At 36.1% G+C, this 21,524-nt stretch overlaps 3 protein-coding genes across 6 annotated transcripts; 2 read left to right on the top strand and 1 right to left on the bottom strand.

Moving 5' to 3' along the window:
- On the top strand, positions 6,443-9,446 carry LOC18596257. 2 transcript variants are annotated; one of them, XM_007024625.2, is made up of 3 exons: positions 6,443-6,647; positions 7,068-8,966; positions 9,070-9,446. In XM_007024625.2, exons 2-3 carry the CDS (start codon positions 7,107-7,109, stop codon positions 9,268-9,270), a joined length of 2,061 nt encoding a protein of 686 aa, XP_007024687.2. In that variant the 5' UTR covers positions 6,443-6,647; positions 7,068-7,106; the 3' UTR covers positions 9,271-9,446. The 2 variants fall into 2 exon arrangements, with proteins under 2 accessions (XP_007024687.2, XP_007024688.2); XM_007024626.2 differs by having other exon boundaries at positions 6,475-6,647; positions 7,078-8,966.
- LOC18596256 (protein FLUORESCENT IN BLUE LIGHT, chloroplastic) lies at positions 9,843-12,783 on the top strand. 2 transcript variants are annotated; one of them, XM_007024620.2, is made up of 5 exons: positions 9,843-10,066; positions 10,382-10,584; positions 10,938-11,100; positions 11,607-11,924; positions 12,364-12,783. In XM_007024620.2, the coding sequence occupies exons 1-5, from the start codon at positions 9,982-9,984 to the stop codon at positions 12,564-12,566; spliced, it is 972 nt and encodes a 323-aa protein (XP_007024682.2). In that variant the 5' UTR covers positions 9,843-9,981; the 3' UTR covers positions 12,567-12,783. The 2 variants fall into 2 exon arrangements, with proteins under 2 accessions (XP_007024682.2, XP_007024683.2); XM_007024621.2 differs by having other exon boundaries at positions 10,923-11,100.
- On the bottom strand, positions 13,231-18,573 carry LOC18596255 (oligouridylate-binding protein 1B). 2 transcript variants are annotated; one of them, XM_018123414.1, is made up of 12 exons: positions 18,290-18,573; positions 16,898-16,959; positions 16,428-16,530; positions 16,198-16,277; positions 16,061-16,122; positions 15,868-15,955; positions 15,606-15,681; positions 15,478-15,508; positions 14,980-15,099; positions 14,715-14,800; positions 14,125-14,301; positions 13,231-13,814 (listed from the first exon to the last, which is right to left on the bottom strand). In XM_018123414.1, exons 1-12 carry the CDS (start codon positions 18,389-18,391, stop codon positions 13,533-13,535), a joined length of 1,269 nt encoding a protein of 422 aa, XP_017978903.1. In that variant the 5' UTR covers positions 18,392-18,573; the 3' UTR covers positions 13,231-13,532. The 2 variants fall into 2 exon arrangements, with proteins under 2 accessions (XP_017978903.1, XP_007024681.1); XM_007024619.2 differs by having other exon boundaries at positions 16,198-16,274; positions 18,290-18,572.

Below are 21,524 nucleotides of genomic sequence, written 5' to 3'. Positions count from 1 at the left end.
AATCTCAATCTCTTTCTCTTCTAAAATTTTACTATCATTGCACTTCTATTTTTTTTTATTGTTCTTACTATTACATTACTATCAGATCTCTTCTATTATTTAGTTTTTGGACTTCTAACATCATCACCACTTCTTTTTTTTTTTTTTCTCCTATCCAGCGTATTTTTTTTTACTGTTTTGATAATTTACTTGTTCTCCATGTTCCCTCAATGGCCTCATCTATTCAATACCCTTACCCTTCAACATTGAATGTAGGGAATTTTGTTTCTATTCATCTCAACCAGACAAACTTTCTTTTTGGAAGGCTCAAGTCAAGGGATTAGTTGAAAGCCAAGACATGCTTGGTTTTCTTGATGGTAAATATATCATGCTTGACCAAACTGATCCATAATATATACTTTGAAAAAAATCAGATTCTCTCTTGCGAGGTTGGATAACAGGTATATTATTTGAAAAAGTGCTTGGGTTGGTCATCGGACTAGAAACATCACTAGATGTGTGAAATGCCTTAGTGGATGCTTTTGCTCAAGAATCACAAGAAAGGGAGTTTTATCTTTTACAAACTCTACAAACTCATAGAAAGGATAATCTCTCCATTCTCAACTACATCAGAAAATTCAAAGCAATTTGTGATGACTTGGCTGCTATTGGAAAACCAGTAAGTGATCGAACCAAAGTGTTTCAATTACTCAGGGGTCTTGGTCATGGATATGAGTCATTTGTAACAACTATGATAAAACTTCCAATACCATCATTTCGTGAAATTGTTCCCTTACTTCAAGGACATGAGACAATGAAATCTGTCAACTCTCCTGATAGTTTTGGTTCTTTAAATCAAAATATGACTTTTGTTAGCCAACGTTCTCCACATCCATCTAGTAGAAGGACTTACAACAATAGATCTCGATAGCCACAGATTAGTTTCTCATCTCAAGGTAAAGGTTTTCCCCAATCTACTCATTCACATGTTAAGGATGGCATTCTAGGTGCAAAACCCTTAACAATTACACTAATTCTCTCTACCAAGCAAGACCAAGATACTCAAGCCTACTGTCAAATCTGCAACAAACCAAGACATACTGCTCTTAATTGCTGGCAACGCTTCAATCAACTTTATCAACCTGAAATTCCCTCACAAGCTCTAGCGGCCATCACTATATCAGATATTCAAGATGAAACCTGGCACCCAAACACTGGCGCCTTGTATCATATGACTTATGACATTGGTAAGCTAAATAATTTCAATTCATATCATGGACCTGACAAAATTATGGTAGGTAATGGACACATGCTAGACATTACTCACATAAAATCTGCATCACTTAAAACCGAAAAAAATAATTTACATTTAAATAATGTTCTTATTGTACCTCAAATTAAGAAAAATTTATTATCTGTTAGTCAATTAATCTCTGATTATCCTTATATTTGTACATTTTCATCTAATGGATTTGAGATAAAGGACAAGGAGACAAAGCAGGTCATAGCAATCGAAAATAGAAGTGGAGGACTTTATGCCTTGCAACCAGATTGCAGTTCAACAACAACAGCATTGTTCTCTAATAGATTTCGAACTGCTTCAGCTGAAGTTTGGCATGCAAGGCTAGGACATCCTCAAATGATCGTTATTGATATGCTCAAACATTAAAATTTAATCTCCAGTAAAACTAATTCTAGCAATAAAGAACATGTTTGCTCTAGTTGTCAAATGGCCAAAGCATGTAGGCTGCCATTTGCAAGTAGAAAGGATTTTAGTAAGGAACCTTTTTTAATCATTCATTGTGACTTGTGGGGAAAAGCACCAATTGCTTTGTATAATCATTTTAATTATTATGTTATTTTTATTAATGAATGCACAAGGTTTACATGGTATTTTCCCTTAAAGAATAAATCTGACTTTTTTCAATGTTTTATTGAGTTCCATAAATATGTTGAAAACCGATTTGAAAAAAAGATCAAAGTGTTTCAATTTGATGGTGGGGGAGAACTTATAGATGCTAGGTTTAATGCCTATCTATCTAAGTTTGGCATTAAACACCAAATGTCTTGTCCTAATACATCACCACAAAATGGGATTGCAGAAAGAAAACATAGGAACATAACTGAATTAGGCTTAACTATGATGTTTCATGGAGGAATTCCCAAATACTTGTGGAATGAGGCTTTTGGAACTGCAGTTTGGTTAATTAATAGACAACCCTCCAGAATATTACAATGGAATAGCCTTTTTTGAGCTTTTATACAATAGAAAACCTCACTATTCATCCTTGAGAGTCTTTGGTTGTCGTTGCTTCCCTTATTTAAGACCCTACAACAAAACCAAACTTGACCCTCACTCCTTACCATGTGTATTTGTTGGATACCGTGAAATATATAAAGGATATAAGTGTTATTATCCTTCAACAAAAAGAATGTATATATCTCGGCATGTAGTTTTTGATGAAGAAACATATTCTTTTCAAGAAACTACTAAGTTATTCTCTAACAATTGGACTATTAATGAAGTTACTTCTTTTAGTGAGTGGTATGCAGGTACTACAAACTCCATCACAACGCCAACAACAAAATCTCATTCTAGATCCCTACCAGTTGTTTATGAGCAAGACCAACAGACTAGTCTTGAAGAAAACACCATGGAACCTCATTCCTCTATCTAGACACTTAAACTAGTTTCATCTTGAGTCCTCACTAGATATAATCCCATTATCTAATTTTATACAATCTGACCAAAACATGCTAACCACAGGAGAGTCTTTAAATCCACAACAACCCCTTTCTACCCATGAGAGCCCTTTAAACCAATTTAACCATGAACTTCCTTCACTGTCCAACTCTAACGAATCTCCCTCACTTACAACTCAGTCTCCATCATGCTCTTAAACAAAATCACATACAATGACCACTAGGTCTAAAAGTGACATTGTCAAACCAAATCCCAAATATGCATCTTTAGCATACACATTCCTAGCTCACATACCTCCTGAACCTAAAACACTTAAAACTGCTCTTCAACATCCAACATGGCTAGCAGCAATGCAAGAAGAGATTGTAGCACTTCATGCTAATAAAACTTCAGAACTTGTTCCACGAAAATCTGATATGAATGTCATTGGAAGTAAATGGGTTTACAAGACAAAACTTAAGTCAAATGGCGCTTTAGAAAGATTGAAGGCTCGATTGGTGGCAAAAGGATACTCCCAAGTACAAGGCTTAGATTTTTCAGAGACATTTTTTTCTGTCGTTAAACTAGCTACTATCAGAGTTGTTCTCACTATTGCTCGAGCACATAATTGGGATATAAGACAATTAGATGTGAAGAATGCCTTCCTTCATGGCACCATTTCTGAAACTGTCTATCTTGAGCAACCACTTGGATTTCAAGACACTAGTAGACCTGATCATGTCTACAGACTAAAGAAGGCATTATATGGTCTCCGTCAAGCTCCACGTGCTTGGTTTGATCGTTTTAGCTTATTCCTTCTTTCAATTGGTTTTTCTTGCAGTACTGCAGATTCCTCACTCTTTATTAGACATAGCACACACAACATCATCTATCTATTTGTATATGTTGATGACATTCTTCTCACAAGTAGTGACACAAACTCTTTACATGATTTTATTCAAACATTAAATAAAGAATTTTCAATGAAAGATCTTGGATTCGTTCATTACTTTCTTGGTATGGAAGTTCATAAGTTTCCTCAAGGTCTTTTTCTCAATCAAACCAAATATGCTACTAATCTTCTAACCAAAGCCCAAATGCTTGATTGTAAATTAATCTCTACCACACTGCCATCAAAACATCTCCTTCCCACCACTGACTTTTTTGAAGATCACCATATCTATCAAAGCATTGTTGGTGGCTTACAATATTTAACGTTAACTAGACCAGATATTACCTTTAGTGTTAATTATGTCTCTTAATTTATGCATTCACCCTTTAAATACCACTTTCAACTTGTTAAAAGAATTCTTAGATATGTTAAGGGCACTATGTCATTTGGTATTCAACTAATATCTCAAAATCCTTTAGTTTTTTGTGCTTATTCAGATGCAGATTGGGCAGGATGTCCTTCCACACGACGATCCACCACTGGCTTTTGCACCTTTCTTAGTGGTAATTGCATTTCCTGGAGTTCCAAAAAGCAATCTATTGTGGCTTGATCTAGTGCTGAAGCTGAATATCGAGCTTTAGCCTCGACGGCAGCAGAACTCAGCTGGCTATCCTACCTACTGCGTGATCTTGGTCTTTATATGGCTCACCCAGCCTTACTTTTCTGTGACAACTTATCTACCCTTCATCTCACTATTAATCCCGTGTTTCATGCTTGAACAAAACATATAGAGATTGACTATCATTTTGTTCGAGAAAAGGTGGCCTTAGGATCTCTTGAAACCAAGTTTATTCCTTCCAAGTTACAAGTAGCAGACATTCTCACTAAGGCATTACCTCGGAACACTTTTGAAGCATTTCGTGGCAAACTTGGACTATGGTCTCCATCCATGTCAAGTTTGAGGGGGAGTGTAGAACACCATCATCTCCTACAGATCAACAATAAATCTCCCATAAACCAGCAACAAATTACTCACCAAACCAACAGTAATTCAGCAACAAACATGGCAACAGATTAGCACCAAACCAACAACAAATCAGCAACAAACATGGCAGCAAATCAACATCAAACCAACATTAATTCAGCAACAAACATGGTAGCAGATCAGCACCAAACCAGCAGCAAATCAGCAACAGACATGGCAGCAGATCAGCAGCAAGAATAGCAGCATGTGTTGTAATATTCTTGTAAAGAGACGTTGCACCAATTTTGTGTATAAATCCTGTAATCTCTCCCTATTGTTAGACAAAGTTTCCTTATATAACATAATTTGTAACCTATTTAAAGAGAGGAGAACCAACTAAGTTCTCAAGTAAAAAAAATACAAAAACTTATACGTTTGTTTTCCTCTTCCTTTCTTGTTTACTATCTCTCTTAACTTCTTTCTCTCCCTCTCCTTTTTTCTTAAAGTTTCTTCAGTTATACCATGTTGTAAGATAAGAATTTTTAGTTGTGGCTAGGAGAAGCGCATCCACACCACATCAAACAACAACATGTAAACAACTATATCTAATATGGCTTAATTCAATCCCGTTCATGTTCATAGATGAAGAGACAATTCATTGCCAAAAAAAAAAAGAAATTATAAAAATAAGAAGGATATATAGCTCTTAAACCAACGAAGCAACAACTGAATGTAAGCCATGGAAGGTTCACTTTTATTTCATTGTTTTTAGGGTATGAATAAAAACTTGTCAGTTAAAATTCTACTATACAAGTATATATATCAAATAAATAGTATATAAGCAAGTAGAGTATTGATCTCACAGAAAATTGATCTAAAATTTTATTAAGTACTAAAATTAGAACAATTTAATTTTATTCAAATAATTAAAATTTGAATTCTAATTAAACTAAAAATTACTCAACTAAAACTAATTTAATTAAAAATTAAAGTAACAAGATAATTGGGTAAAAAGCAAATCAAACAACCCTAAGATTACAATATCCCTCACACTTAATCTGAATCTCATCGCTTTTCCTTAACTTATTTCAATAGGTTGAATTGCTAACGTAGAGTCCTCAATTATTTATAAAGGTCTCTCAACTCATCTTATTAAAATATTTGTTTTAATCAAGATACTTTATCTCTATATGAATTGAAATTAAAATAGACTCATAAGTTTAGGCTCTAATTCTAGCTATATATGGCATATAGATATATCCCTATCCTATACATAAATCAATCAATATGATCAAATATTATCCCAATTTTAGTCTACACTAAACTCTCTTTTCCAAGTTTGTTTAGATTCCTAAATCAATTTAATTGATGATCAGACAATTAAAAGCATTAAGTACAAATTGAAATAAACAATTCAAATCTCATTAAAGATAAGTAAGAAAGAGATTAAAAATTTAGATTACATATGAATTCAATTGCAATCTTAGAAGAAGAAAATTAGCTACTTATAATTATAAAGACAAATAACATTATATAAATTTCAACCATTGAGAGTAACAAGAAAAATACAAAAGTAAGGAAGAAAACAAAATGATTAATTGCAGTTTACTTTTCTAAATTTCTATCTCAACTTTCAGGCTCTTGAATTTTTAAAAGTTGTCTCTTCTAATTTCTTTTAAAATATCCTAACTCACTTAAAAATAAATTAATTATAAAAATAACTAAAAATAATTAAATTATAATTAAAAATTAATGACTTAATTAATATTTAATAATAAAATTAAAATAGAATTGTCGGGTATTGCATACTTTTTCCTTTTCCAGTCAATGTAGAAAAGAACATATATTATATAAANGTCGGGTATTGCATACTTTTTCCTTTTCCAGTCAATGTAGAAAAGAACATATATTATATAAATTTATCAAACATGAAGTCAAAGGCAAGCAAGTGTGATCATTGTTTACATAATTTCCCAGTGCACCCTTGCACATGGACCCGCAGTTATCTTTTTTTTCTTACACTCTCTCTTCCTCTGGAGATTTAGCTTAGAATTCCCGGTGCCACTTTGAGGAGGGGCGTGAGCATTGATGATTAGACCAGAAAGCAGTGTCAGCAGTGATTCCCACAGGTACCTAATCTTCTCTTCATATTACCTTCTAATTGCGCTTCTGACTTGAGCCAACTTTTTGAATGCATCCTCAGCCATCATCAAGAAAGAAACATCTATTCTTGGTTGCTTCTTTGTTTCTATGTGTTGGTTTGTTGAACTTGTCATAATGTGTTCTATTCTTACTTCTTAGGCTGCTTGGAGCAATTCTTTGTTTTCTGTTATTTAAGGTCAATGATTTGCTAATTGATGAACAAAATACAATGCTTATTGAGAAATAGTATCACTGTATCACTCATAGGGGAGCATTTCATACCAATTTAACCTAGAAATCCTTGTTTCAATAGTTAGTTCAGTCTACCCACCCACCAAAGCCTCAGTCATCTTCCCTTCTGATAAGATGTTACATTTTTAGGTTAATCTAATGTTTATAAATATTAGTTGTTAGCAGATTGACTTGCAAAGAATAAGAGGAAAATAATGAAGGCACTCGTTCAAATTTTAAAAGAATTATGGAAGGACTGGCAGCTACGAGGGCTGGTTCTATTTAGCCTCTTCTTTCAGACAATACTCATTGTCATGGGCAATCGCAGAAAGTATAGTTTCCAGCTTTTGGTCAGATTTGCTGTATGGGTGGCTTACTTAGCTGCAGACACTGTGGCAACAATGGCCCTTGGAATTATCTCAAAGGACCTGGGAGATACTAGTGATAATGGTGAACAGGATGCCAACATTGAACTACATGTTTTTTGGGTACCATTTCTGTTGTTACATTTGGGTGGCCCTGACACCATCACTGCGTACTCCTTAGAAGACAATGAGTTGTGGTTGAGGCAGCTGCTTGGGATGGCTCTCCAAACAGGAGTCGCATTCTACACCTTCCTCATGGCATGGAGAGGCTCTCACCTTTCAATTCTGTCCACTTTAATGGTCTTTGTAGGCCTCAGCAAGTATGTAGAAAGGACCTGGGTCCTACGTTCCGCAAGCAGCGAACAGATGAAAGGTTCCATGCTTGCTCGTCGTGATCTTCCAGGCCCCACTAACCCAAATTTGCTTAAGGAGTACAATGTGAAAAAAGAAGAGGGATATATATGTAATACAAACAGAGTAATTGATATTCAGCTGCCTATGGAGGCCTTTGCCATTGAAGACAATTCCATCTCCAAAACCAATGAATTGCTTAAAGCTTACGGACTACTTCAGATATTCAAGCGTATTTTTGTGAATCTCCTACTTAGTTCTCGGGATCGAGACACCAGCCTAGCGGTGTTTCAGAATCTGTCCTTCCAAAAGGCTTTTGAAGTAGTTGAAATGGAGCTTGCATTCATGTTTGATTTGCTCTACACAAAAGCGTCAGTGGTCTATTCTCGATGGGGCCTTAGCTTGCGTTGCATCAATTTATCACTTACCTGCATTGTATTAGTCCTTTTCTCTTTGGCTGATGATAAGCACAAGTATAAAAAGGCTGACCTTGTCATAACCTTCCTATTGCTGGTAGTGGCTATTGTGCTTGACATATATGCAGCACTGGTCATTCTTTTCTCAGATTGGACTGTTGTGTGGTTGAGCTTGCTTAAAAAGACGTCTGTCTTGAGAGCCATTACTTCTGTCCGATTATTTAGCAATCCTAGGTGGTCAAATTCCATGGCTCAATACAATCTGCTAAGCTTTGCGCTTAGAGAAAAACCAATGATTTACGATCCAATCCTAAGTCAAGTAAAACCCCACTTTCTCCATAGAATTCTGAAACTCTTCAAGTTCTTAGGCTTTGTGGAAAAGCAAGAAAAGGAGAGATATGTAACTAAGGAGGTGATATCCAACAGCTTAAAGGAATGGATATTCAAGTATCTCAAGGAGAGACTTAAAGCTAAAGCAACAGTCTATGACACGCAGGAGGCAGGCAGACAAATATTTGCGGTGGAAATTTATGGTCACGGTGAGCTTAAATGGAGTGTGGAGAAAGGATTTGATGAGAGAATTCTGACATGGCACATTGCTACCGACATCTGCTACTACTTCGAGGAAACTATAGAGACCACTCAATCGAAGCGTGAAATCAGCATTCTCATGTCAAGGTATATGCTGCATTTGCTTGTTAACTATCCTTCCATGTTACCAGCTGGGCTTGGTGATATTCTAATTGAAGACACTTGCGCCGAAGTCATTGATTTTTGCAATACACCAGAGCCACACAAAGACAAAACCGATGTATATGATAAGTTGGTTAAAGCTGCTGTGGGATTAGAATTGCTCGGAACGAGGTATAGAGCAGGGAAATCTATGTTATCTGATGGAAGGGGGCTTGCTAGAAGTTTGAATGAAATATCAAATAAGGAAGAGGTAACAAAAACTAATCCCTTCTTATTCTTCTTCACTCCCTACTCTCCCCCTCCTGGAGCTCAAGATCACATTCGTGAATTTATTACTACTATGTTAATGGCAGAAATGGAGCTTAATTGCTGATACTTGGGTGGAAATGCTTGCTCATGCTGCAAGTCATTGCGAAGGAAGTCAGCACAGGCAACATCTGAGGCGAGGAGGACAGCTTCTAACCCATGTGTGGCTTCTGATGGCACACTTGGGCTTAACTGATCACTTCCAAATACCACAACCGCGTGACATTACCTGGCTGACTGCCAAATAGCCTACCAAGTGACTCTGTACAGTAGTATAGGGTAGTTAACATTAAGGTTGCAGCTTGCTTCTTGTTGTAATAAGTGTTTGAAGCTCTTTTTTCCTTTCTTCTTGGCATTGGGGTGGCGCCTCATATCCCAAAGAATGAATTAAATTTTCTCATAAACAAATAATCTTTTCCTCTTATGTCTTCTTCTTGACCAGAGAATTCCCATTTCTGAATTGTCATTTTGCTTCCCCTTGTTTAAGATATGGGCAGTGCCATATTGAATCCGTATGCTGAATTCAGCTACTTTGTCAAACCTTGATAATGTCTAAAGATAGAAATCACCAGCAGATTTGTGCCCGTAGTTGAACAACTTCTTAGCTGTTTTCTAGAAGAATGATATTCCAGGCTTCTGTTAGAACAAGGTTTTGGACCTATAGTACTACTAGACAGGGTCGCCACCTGATTAGAGTTTGAGCTTTTTGTCCATTGGAATTTGGCTTAACGGTTTGTTAATTTGCACCCACAATAAGCAGAGCTAATTACAAAAATAGTGCAAAAAACCCTATAAAATCCAAGAATATTTCGCCATTTAAATAACACTTTCAGTTAAAGAAAATAATTGAATGGCATAAGTGTAGTTTTTTATAAGTTCCAAGGTCATATATGCCCGCCAGTGGGCACACTCCTATATAATAAACTTGGCTGTGGAGAATCCAACTTTTATCCAAAGCAATGGGAGTGATAATACATTGCGCTTGCTTCCTTACCCGCCCATGCTCTGTTCCATCCCCATCCTACGCCAAACCCCAGTTTCCCGGTCAGTGCTCTCTTCCGCTTCCCATTTGTATTTTTTCTTTTTACTTTTTCTGCAGTGTAAGCTTTGGGTTCCTCTTTATTTAGCAGAATATGTCATTTTCCTGTATTTTATAAAAAAAAAAATAATTTTGATTGAAAATTGGAGATAAATGTGAGGTCTGGAAATTTAACTTTAAGGTCCCCTGAAATGGGATTTAAATGGATGGAATACGTATCAAATGAAAAATGGAAATGGTTTACTAATAGAATTGAATTGATGGTGGAGTAAACTATTATGTATACTAATTTTGGGGTTAAATTTGATGACTGAAAACAGGGAAGGTAGCATCTTTTATGTGTAAAGTAGAAAATTTTAGACCATCCTTTAAAGATATTAATGGACCAGTTGGGCTTCGTCATTTGTTGCGAGAAAGGGGTAAACAGTCCTTACTCCATTGCCAAAAGTCAGAGGGAAACCGGGTCTTGGATTGCATTTCGTCAGATTATGATGTATTTTTGCAACAGTTATCTGCTCTTGAGGTATGATGGTGAGTCCTCTGGACAGCTTTTGAGCTATTATTATTATTATTTCTACTTATGGTTACTAAGACTAAGCTAGTTAGCTTCTTATTTTAAGTTTATTTTGATATTATTGTGAGCCTCATCTTCATGTCCACACTTGAGAATATCTATAATTTGGACATGATAAGATTTATAGAATGCTTAAATTTCTATGTTTGAAATCCAAGAAAGATGCACATATGCCTTAAATTACTTGGATTTGTTTGAATTTTGGCAATTTATGGTGTATCAAGCCACTCTTTGAAGATGAAAATAATTTTTTTCCATTTTTCATCAACTGTTCTAATTGATTGAAGCTGCTGTTGGGGCAGGGAGTATTATGGTCAAGAGTTCCAGTAACAGCATTTCTTGCTGCCAACATTTTGATATTTACTGCTCCTTTGAAAGCCCTGGCAGAAACGTGTGAGGCTGATAACTCCTTTTTCAACATGCCTTTACTGCTATTTGTAGCCCTTATTGGTGCCACAGTTGGAGGTATCTTTTGTACTTTTGGTCGATTTTAGTTCTGGTGCATAATACAACTCTGAGTGCTTTGCAAATGAACAAACAATGACGAGTCAGCAATTGAATTCAGATTTTCTATGATGTTCTTGAAGAAATTGTTAGACCAAAAATACTCTTGACACAGATTCATGTAGAAGAGATTCTAAATGGCTAACTCACAGTTGAAAATATGTCTCAGTTCGCAGAAGCATAGAAGTAGGATACCTGTTGTCAGTTTGGAATACCAATTTGTTTTGCTATCTAAAAGTACAATTGCCCCTTCTAAATCCTGGAATTCATTCTGAGCAGTCTTTATAACTAATGGAAATAAACTCCCCATGTCTTGTTCTAAATCATGTTGGATTTAGTTGTTCCATCTCCTTTCTTTTATTATTCACCCTTTTGAAAATAATTGATGCAGATGTCCATGAAAATTTCATTGAAAAGCATGTAGCACAAATTATTATTTCCCTGATAATCCATATCTTGTACCTCAGGATTGCTTGCACGGCAGAGGAGAGGGGAATTGCAGCGACTAAATGAGCAGCTGCGCCAGATAAATGCTGCTTTAAGAAGGCAGGCTAAAATAGAGTCATATGCTCCCAGCCTGAGTTATACTCCTGTCGGTAGAATATCTGAAAATGAAGTGATTGTTGATCCAAGGAAGGAAGAGTTAATTTCTCGATTGAAGACTGGGAAAATTTTTTTAAGAAATCAAGAACCTGAGAAGGCTTTTCCTGAGTTTAAGACAGCCCTGGAGCTTGCTCAAAGTCTAAAAGATCCTATTGAGGAGAAGAAGGCTGCGAGGGGTTTAGGTCTGCATCTCTTTGCTTGCCCATCTTGTCTCCATCTCTGATTTAGTAATATATGGTTATTATGGTTTAAGTCAAACCAAGTGACAAAAGATGAATAAGTCTTACGATACCTTATGGCATTGCCTTGAATCTGTGCATAAAGATTTAAAATGCTCAAAGAAGTGCTTCCATTGTGAACCATATAGTTTGCAATGAAGAAATCCCAAGTCAGTTTATGAATTGAAGTAGCATTAACAAAGCATAAAGGGAGGAAATTATAAAGCCTTTAAACTTGCTTGGACTATATGTGATTGTAATGTGGTTATGTTTGGAGAGCTGTGCAATCTATTGAAACCTAAAATTTTTCTTTTCTTATTGCCTGGATCTTAAACCTGGAGTCAGTCTCCATAAAGTTTAACATCAATTATAAGAGTCCTTAACTTAAGGTTGCTCTATTCAGGTGCATCATTGCAGAGGCAAGGTAAATATCGAGAAGCCATTAAATACCACTCAATGGTTTTAGCAATCTCTGAGCGAGAAGGGGAGGACTCTGGAAACACAGAAGCTTATGGAGCAATTGCTGATTGCTACACCGAGCTTGGAGACCTTGAGAAAGCAGGGAAATTCTATGACAAATATATTGCTAGGTTGGAAACAGACTAATGAAGCTGCATATTCCATGGTTCTGCCTTTAATGTAATCTAAATGGTTGTAGAGATTGCAGACAGGTTGCGGATATAACCTTCCCTTTTTGGCCTTTGTCTCCCACCATAATATTGCTTTTGTTAGTTGCCGAGACTGAAATTGTGGACTTAACCATTCCTTGGTTGGATCATGTGTTGTAACATTCCGTTCCCCTCTTCTTACCATTCTTTTATTCTCTCCTTTTCTCGCGTCTTTAGCGTCCATGATGCTTGCAGATACTGAGATTGTTTAATGATAATTTGGTCGAACCATGCGTTGTGACTGATGGGCACTTCCCATCTGCAGAGGTGGAACGCTTCTTCTCTTTAATGCAATAAATAAATACTGCCATCAATGCCGTTCTGTATGCCAGTGGCCAGCGCCATGAAACCCAATAGATCAAAAATAATTTAATCTGAAGTAACCAACATAACCAATCACGGAGCCTTGTTTTCCAATCTCATTCTTCTCAACCGTTAACCGACAGAGAATCACGGATTAGGATTGGACAAAGAAAGGGGAAGAAAATATCTTGGCCACAAGAATTTAGCATTGCCAAATTGTACTAGCCCTATACATCATGATTATTAACCATAAATATGGAAACAAATCTTCCATCAAATAATTAAGACCACAAAGAACAAAATATCAAACAGAGAGCTGCAAATATGCTTATATATCCCTTGGGGCAGCAACCGTCTGAAATATATAGGAGAAAATACATTAAAAAGCTTCCTAGCCGTTTAGGGCTCAAATAAAATCCGGAAATATGTAAAATATTGATACAATCGGCAAACATATGCTATAGATAAAAGCAGGTTGCAACCTCACTGCTAAAAAAGGAAAATACATTAAAAAAGCCTCCTAAATGTTTTGTTTAGAACTCAAATAAAACCTGCAAATGCAGGGAATAAGGATATTACCACCACACAAACTCTTTTTTTATTACTGATAGTACATTAGCTGCTGGGCAGCAGCAACATTCTGGAACCCACCATCATATATAGCCTGGCTTGCTCCAGCAGCACCCACTCCCATTGCTGCCTGCTTAAGAGGATGCTGTCCCTGGGGATGCATTAGGGCATGAACACCCATTTTGCTCATGGCAAGTTGTCGCTCATAAGCTAAAAGGTCTGTGGCTGAAAGGCCGGGTAAAGGTGCAGCTGCAGGTGGGGGAAGTGGAGTTGAACTTGTCCCTGGTGGTGTAGGCTTACTGCCCCAAGAGCACTACACAAACAAATTAAGATGTCAATTTCTCATAATCCAAGGAATTAAAATATGAATGGAGTTGGAACTACAACTAGAAGATCTTTACATAAGCAGATCCGAATCTAACAACACCAACCATCCTAACAATCATCCAACTCATGTATTGCATCATTTTGGGATATTTACAGGTCAATGATTCGAGGTACATAATAACTGTGCAAAGAATTCCCAAAATATCCTCCGAAACTTCACTAACACACATTATGTTACATATTTATTTCTCAAAAAGAGAATGAAGTCCCATTTTGACCAAAAGCAGAGGACAAACCTTAATTTGCTTGCCACAGAGAAACGACTGAGTGTTCCCCATCTGAATAGCCAAAGCTGCCTCAGTATGAGTACTGTATCTCACAAAACCAAAGCCTTTATCACGCTGGATTCGAACCTCCTCAATCACCCCAGCACCAAGAGCATGGAAGTGGCGGTGGAGTTCAAGTTGGTTGACCTGCATGAATCAACATAATTGGTTTTATTGGAGAACCTAGCATGCTCCTTTACTGAACAAAATAACTGCAGCTTTCAAAATTTTATTAGATGGGAGTTCTCAGGGTTCAAATAGTAGACAGCTGGATCAAGCTCATACCATCATCAGTTGTGAAGCTTTAATTGATACATAAAAGCCCAATTGTTCTTTTTACTCTAGTGAATTTAACAAAGAAAAAACAACTAAAGTTTTCTAAAGTTTTTTGAGTGTTCTACATGCATCTAGAAATACTAGATTTACCTAGAAGTACTAAAGAAATACCATTTCACTTGTCCTACTTAAAGTAAGCTCACAATGCTTTGTAACACTCATTTCAGTATTAACTTGCATATGGAAAATAATAAATAGAGGAGCTATTGGAGATAGCTACTTGCCTCTGGAGCAAGATTGCCCACATAAACAGTAGTATATTGAGGATTATTCTCAGGAGCCTCACTATTGGTTGTCTCTTTACCGTCCTCTGAATACCAAGGGAATAGAAGTGAGTTTCTTTTGCCATTTGACACAAATCTAAAGATCATTAAAGGTAGAATAAAAGTTGTCTAATAATTGCTGAGGTTTGCGTTGAACAAAGTAATAATTATCGCTAATGTTTGATTTTTGAAGGAAATATAATGATTTTTGCTACAACAGATGCACCTGATGAGCCATTGGTTAGTTCCACCACACTTTTGGCATCAGAGCTCTGCTTGTCATCATTGGTACCAGCACCCTTTGTTGCCCAGTTACAACGAATCTGCCGGCTACCAAGCCACTTTCCTAGAAAAATAAATCATTCAAATATTTGAGTTTTACTGCAATCTAGAATAACAGCAATTCATGCAAATTATAGAATTTACTAAATACAATTCATCCAGCTCAGCCAAAATAAGTTAATGAATCAAAACTGTACATATGGTGATTTTACAGAAAAAATCATGAGAAATAACAGAGGAAAAAGAAAAGAAAAAACTTTCCTAGATAAATTCAGCAGTCCCATCCAAAAACAACAAACCCAAACCTATTAAGATTACTAGAAAGCATGATAGATATAAATAAAAAATTTGAAACTAAAAATCACAGCTTTATTTGATGTGCTAAAACTGCAACCAATGAAGAAAATAAGTACATGTATAGAGTAAAATGCATCATTCTCACCACTTAAATCATTTATTGCACTTTGTGCATCCTGAACAGAAAAAAAAAATCAACATCAATAGATGAAACTACATTGTAACGGAACAGCAATACAAAGACCCACCAGAAACTTAACCAAAAAACAGTACCTGCTGGTTGCGGAATGAAACAAACCCAAATCCTCTTGAACGCCCAGTTTTCTGATCCCACATAACCCTTGCATCCCTGATATCAGTAAAGATATCAGATTTGTTAGCATTTGGACAGTATAGATCAATAAAGTAAGCACCACAAAAACACTAATTGAGGTTTACTATAGATTTGCACATCCTGATAATTTAATCATATGCTTTTAGTAAGTTACAACATCTGCATTTACTGAAATCAAGATCAAAAAGAGAAGAAGCTTACGAACAACTAGGATAGACAGAAAAGCATGCAAACAGCATTGCATCAGTAACCTCAGGACTGAGATCACCAACAAAAATGTTAAAGTGACCTGCACCAATTATGATAGTATCAAACAGTATAATTGACAAATAACTGCCAAAAACACATCATAAACATTTTAGGGAAAATTTTGCAAACAATAACATGAGCAAACCTGATGTATCCTCTCTTTGACCACTAGCATATGCCCAATTGACCTTGATAGGCTGTCCAAATCTGCAGATTACATAATTTGATGTAAAACACATTCAAAACAAAAGTAACTTGAAAACATTGAAAATTAATACTTACAAATGCCTTCCATTAAGAGACAATATAGCAAGAGCAGCTGATCTGCGATCGAAGTAGTGGATGAATCCATATGATGACTGCTTAAGTAGAGTGGGAAACAAAAGACATGTCAATCATGTGGCAATCGATTGGCGACAGGAAAGTGGACATAACTAAATAAAGTAAGTTAACCATTTCCAATCAGAGCATCTCACAGTAAAAAGAAAAGGACAAAGTATTGAAAAGTATACCTTTTCCTTTCTGATGAGCTTGCAACCTTCAACAGGACCAGTACTTGCAAAAACCTCATTAAGTAGTGGTTCTGTCACTTGTGTATGGATGTTTCCCACATACCTGCAGTTTCTCAAAAATAAAGAAACTAGAAGTTTTAAAAAAAGAAACAAAAAAAAATAAATAAAAGGCTATAAGTAACTTTCTGAGTTGTTAGAAAGATGCAAGAAAATACAAGTATCTATCACATGCCCAAAACCATTTAACTATCAATTACGAAGCCATTAGCTTAAAATTTTGCACTAAGGGTAGTAGCTACTTTTTTAGTCACCAGATTTGAGAAGAAAAGTGTGTCCGATGTAAATAGATCATAAGCATAAAAGTGACTAGGATAGTTGCTTAAGCAAGCAGGGGAAATAACAGACACACAAAACACAAAAGAAACAAAACGGAAAAAAACATAGGTAAACATGTCTAGGTAAACACTCACACACTGCGGCAAGTACTTGGATCAAAACCAGGAGGCAGATTTCCACTTGGGATTGGCTCTATCTGCAAAATAAAAAAGTGAAAAACAAAAAAGAAAAATAGAAAAGAGGGGAAAAGAAGAAACGATGAACAAAAAACGTAACTTCCCACTCGACCAAACTCTAAAGTGTTTATATCCTGGAAAGAAATTGAGTTTCAGAAGGTATCAAGAACTCAACCTAGAATAGGAAACAAGACACTAACTACAACCATTAGAAATGAGAACATCACTTCTCCAACCTCTTTCAAAACACTTTCAACTTAAAGACAAAAGAGAGAATATATTTCAATATATTTTCTCGATTTTACAATGCTTTCTTTTTTTCCCCTTAGGTTTTTCAGTGACAACCAGACCAAAAAATTCCACCTCATCTAAATAAGACTTACTTTCAACAGAATTGTAGTCTACAGGTCAGAGTAAATTCAGGGACAACGCAGCTCAAAATTCCTTTGAACTCCTCCCCAAATTGAAAAATTAACAATTCAAACAAAAAGGCTTGCCAGAAATGTAACTTTGACAGAATTCAAATGCATTGAAAGTACCATATACTTTATAAATTTACTTCATGTTGTTATATTCCAGCACTATAAAGCTAAAGTGTTCGAAAATGAAATTCAGGAACTACGTTTTATGCTCCAACACTTGAAACAAGTGAAAGAAATTGCACAATTGTACCCAATATTGGCAAACAATAGATACATTTATAAAGTATATGAGAAGGCATATGAAATTCAGCCGTAAACTGAATATAACCAAAGTAGTGGAAAACACAAGTAAATGAGAAAGAAAACACCAAAAGCAAACCTTCTAGCTTGCGGATGGCAACTTCATATAAGATTAATAACAATATTGGAACTTCATGCAATGAAAATGTAAAATATTAAGAAATAAAACCATCTCTCATCAAATTTCAAACCCAAAACAATGAGCTTCACTTTCCACCAAAAGCATGTTAAGCAATTACAAACAAAGACTCGGACTTTCTCATTTCCAAAAACCAAATGAAAAAACTCAACTTTCGGACCAATAAAGCAGAAGAAAAACTGCAAGATAACAGCAATCACATTCAAAGCCCTGAAAAAAACTTTATAAAAAAAATTCCACGAATTCAAGCAGTGTATAAGGAAAAAGCTGCGATTTCAAAAGCCAAATTATCACCGCACAAAATTCCCAAACTAACCCTAGCTCTACCAATCTATCACAAACAAGAAACGGAACAAGAGCTCGAAGATCAAAACACGATTTTGCAAGAATCCAACAAATCATTCCTAAAAACCGGATCAAAAACTTGTAGATAATCGACGAACAGAGAAATTGACTAAAGCGATAAAGAGAGACAAAAGAGTGGAAAACCTGAGGAGGAGCTAAGATGCCTGGGTGGTAGAGAGACTGTTGTTGGAGGAGAGCTTGTTGCATCAAGGCTTGTTGCTGTTGCTTCAGCCTCTGGTGCTGCATTTTTTCTCGGCGATTTTCGAGGGAAAATTAATCGAGGTGTTTGGTTTCTGAGAAAATTACCCCCCTTTTTTTTTCTGTTTTCTCCTCTTCTAGGGTTCTAAGTATGGGGGCCTCGAGAAAGTGAGAAAGAGAAAAAAAAATAAAAATGAGAGAGGAAAAGAGGCCTCTAACGAAAGAGGAAGCAAAACGAGTGGCTCCAAACAAGTATTTATAGCCGGATTATTATTGAGGGAAGGGAAAAGATAAAAGCACTTCTAAATGCTGCTGGTGTTTGTCAATAACAAATAAAAACATGCCACGTGCACACATATATCAGAATATCATTCTTTTTGTTTCTTTTGGATTTAAGGAGAGAGGACTCGGCCACTGGATAATTTATTGCAGGTTATGTACAAGAAAATCCATGTCCGAAAAAGGGGAATTGGACAAGTTCAGAAAAGCACAAAAGCTTCGGCCCGATAGGCCAGGTAATGGGCTTTTCTGAAAGAAAACGGGCCAAATCCAAAATGAGTAGTTGGGCTAGCTGGTTGAATGCCCAAAAAAAAAGCCCAAGAGCGAAGTACAGTAAAATTACCTTTGGAGGTTTTTTATTTTGTATAATGTTGTATTTATGTTAGTCTCAAATCCATATTAACTCAATTATGAAACGTGGAATTTTCAATTTTTATGTTACCTTTTAAAGTATATAGGTTTAAGCCAATTTTTTTTTTAATAAAAGGGAAATAGGTTAACTTAAAACAATTACATCTTCTTAGTCAAACAATGCCAAACATATCTCCGTATAAATGAGCAAAAATACTAAACGGGAACTATCAAATACATGTAAGCCCGATGATAAATTATTATGACGTGTTGCCATCCAATTTGCACATCAATTGACTGCACGATGTATGTGAGTAACACAGTAATACCAGTTCCTCTATAAAAGGTCCTTAATTCTTCTAAGTATATTAGCATAAGGGTCCAAACCTAAAATCTCCCGTGCAATTTAAGTCAATTTTTAAATGCTAGTATTTGAAACATATTATAGTAACCTCTGCAGTGTTTTCCTCATATGTGTTCTCAATCCGTCATCTGCTCATGGTTTATTAATGGGTTATCTCATCTCTGGGTAAAAACATGAACGTAGACCTGTAGTTTTTAGGCAGTTTTTGGGCCCTGGTACAAAGAAGACTTTCCAGCAATATTTGTGTTGGGTTCAAGGACAGTGAAGTGTTCATTTAGCACTCATTTGTTGCATTTGATTGGTAAATTTGCCTTTATTTCTTTCTAACTATTGTGCAATAAATTTTTTACCTGTGTTTTAGATGTTTTCAAGCCAAAGATTTAAAAATGTTGCTAACATGTCAGGATACATTTTAGCTACCTCAAAAGTTTCAGTCGTAATCTGTAAATAGCAACCTATATCTCCAGGTATTGAGTGTCTATTCACACTGTTGGGACCATGGCTGGAGTTTGGACGTTAGGTGCTATTCTTTCGTGTGGCAACGCTGAGGAAGACTGAAATTATGTGTCTAACTTGCTGTGACAAGGTGTGAGGAAATTAGTCCGCATGAAACATGACTTGCTTGACAGCTGAGAAGAGAGGAATATCGGGACTTGCAATGAAAGTGCGTGAAGGCCAAGGAGTGAAGGTAAAAGGTGGAGTTGTACATCCTGGAACTGGTCTTATTGAGGTGCTGCTGCTGCTGGTGGGATGTTTCCACGGCTCACTGAGTTTTTGAATGCAGAGTTGGTACTCGTGATGCTTGGGAAAGACGGTTTGATCTCATTGACAACGGGCAGTCATGGGAGGTTACTAGATGGAGCTCCTGCGCCCGCTAACCCATCTTTAAATTCCGTATGGCTGCAGCAAATTTTTTACAGATTCTGCTCCCTGGTTTTTTGGACTAGATGTGTTCTGTAAGCTGCTTTGTGTTTTCTTTTTGGCAGCAGCAATTTAAAGTGGGGGTAGATGCTTTGCAGTTAAAGTTGTTATACGCCATTTTAGCTGCTTCAGTTTGCCTCTTACCTGATCATGCCAATGGCATTGCTACCAGTGAGTGGTAGTTTTTACAACCAAGTGTTAATTAAAACAAAACCAGCTTTTCAAAAAAGAAAAAAAATACAAGTCCACTGACAGTTTAGCTCCACATGTTTATGAAGAATCTTTGGAGGACAAGAATATGAAAAACAAAGATTGTGTGATGGAATTAAATCCAGATATCGGCATCACACATAAGTAGTATGAGTTGGGATTGGGCAGCACGTGAATATACGGGCAAAAGTCGCAAGGGTATCTATCCGAAGGACAAGCGAGTTTAACCTCATCACATGATCTTTTGTTTCTAGATTCTGGTTAGTATATCAAAATCCTTAGCTTTTATCATGGGTTGATGCCGGAAACGTAATTTAGGACCATGGAAATTGCATATGGCATGCATCAACCTCTCCCCTTTTAACATCTGGCATCCCAATTCAATTTGAATGAAAATCGTCTGCCTCCATTTTACGCCCCGTTTTGTGCCCCTTTTATAATTTGATGCCTCGTGTCTCATAGATTTTTGTTTATTAACATCAGTGTTGGTGCCGTTGTTATTGTTTCCAGGGCGGTTAGATATTAACCTCAATCTTATTTGACATAATGTTCGCCTTTGCTCTTCCTGTCATGCCCATCAACATTCTCATACTCCTGTACCAATAAGCGTCCATCAGCATTCTCATACTCCCGTGGAGGTATAAGACTTTTGGGTACTCTTTTTTTTTCCAATCATGCTTGCCAGAGACAAAATCTTCAGATGAATAAGAATACTTATGTCTGCTCTTCCTATGATGCCTATAAAAGTCTGTTTTTTTCATGGAAAATTATGAAATTTATTGAAAAACAATAAACCCTAATTACTCTGATCAAGAAGTGATCAATCAAAACATCGATTATGTTTAATCCAAAGTACACAAATCTTGTATCAACAATCCACCTTTAAACTCAATTATACAATAAAAAATTATGTTTTTAATTCTTGCTCAATCTTATAAATTAACTGATGAGTTAATCTGCAACATCTTTAAATAAATAAGAATGCTTGCATTTTCTCTTTCTTTAATGTTTATCGAAATTTAACTGTCAAAAGCGCTTGTTTTAGAATAATTTCGC

This window comes from Theobroma cacao, chromosome 6 (assembly GCF_000208745.1).
Source record: "Theobroma cacao cultivar B97-61/B2 chromosome 6, Criollo_cocoa_genome_V2, whole genome shotgun sequence".
NCBI classification, from domain to species: Eukaryota; Viridiplantae; Streptophyta; class Magnoliopsida; order Malvales; family Malvaceae; genus Theobroma; species Theobroma cacao.
The sequence above is the reverse complement of the archived record's forward strand: the minus strand, read 5'-3'. Positions and strand labels throughout refer to the sequence as shown.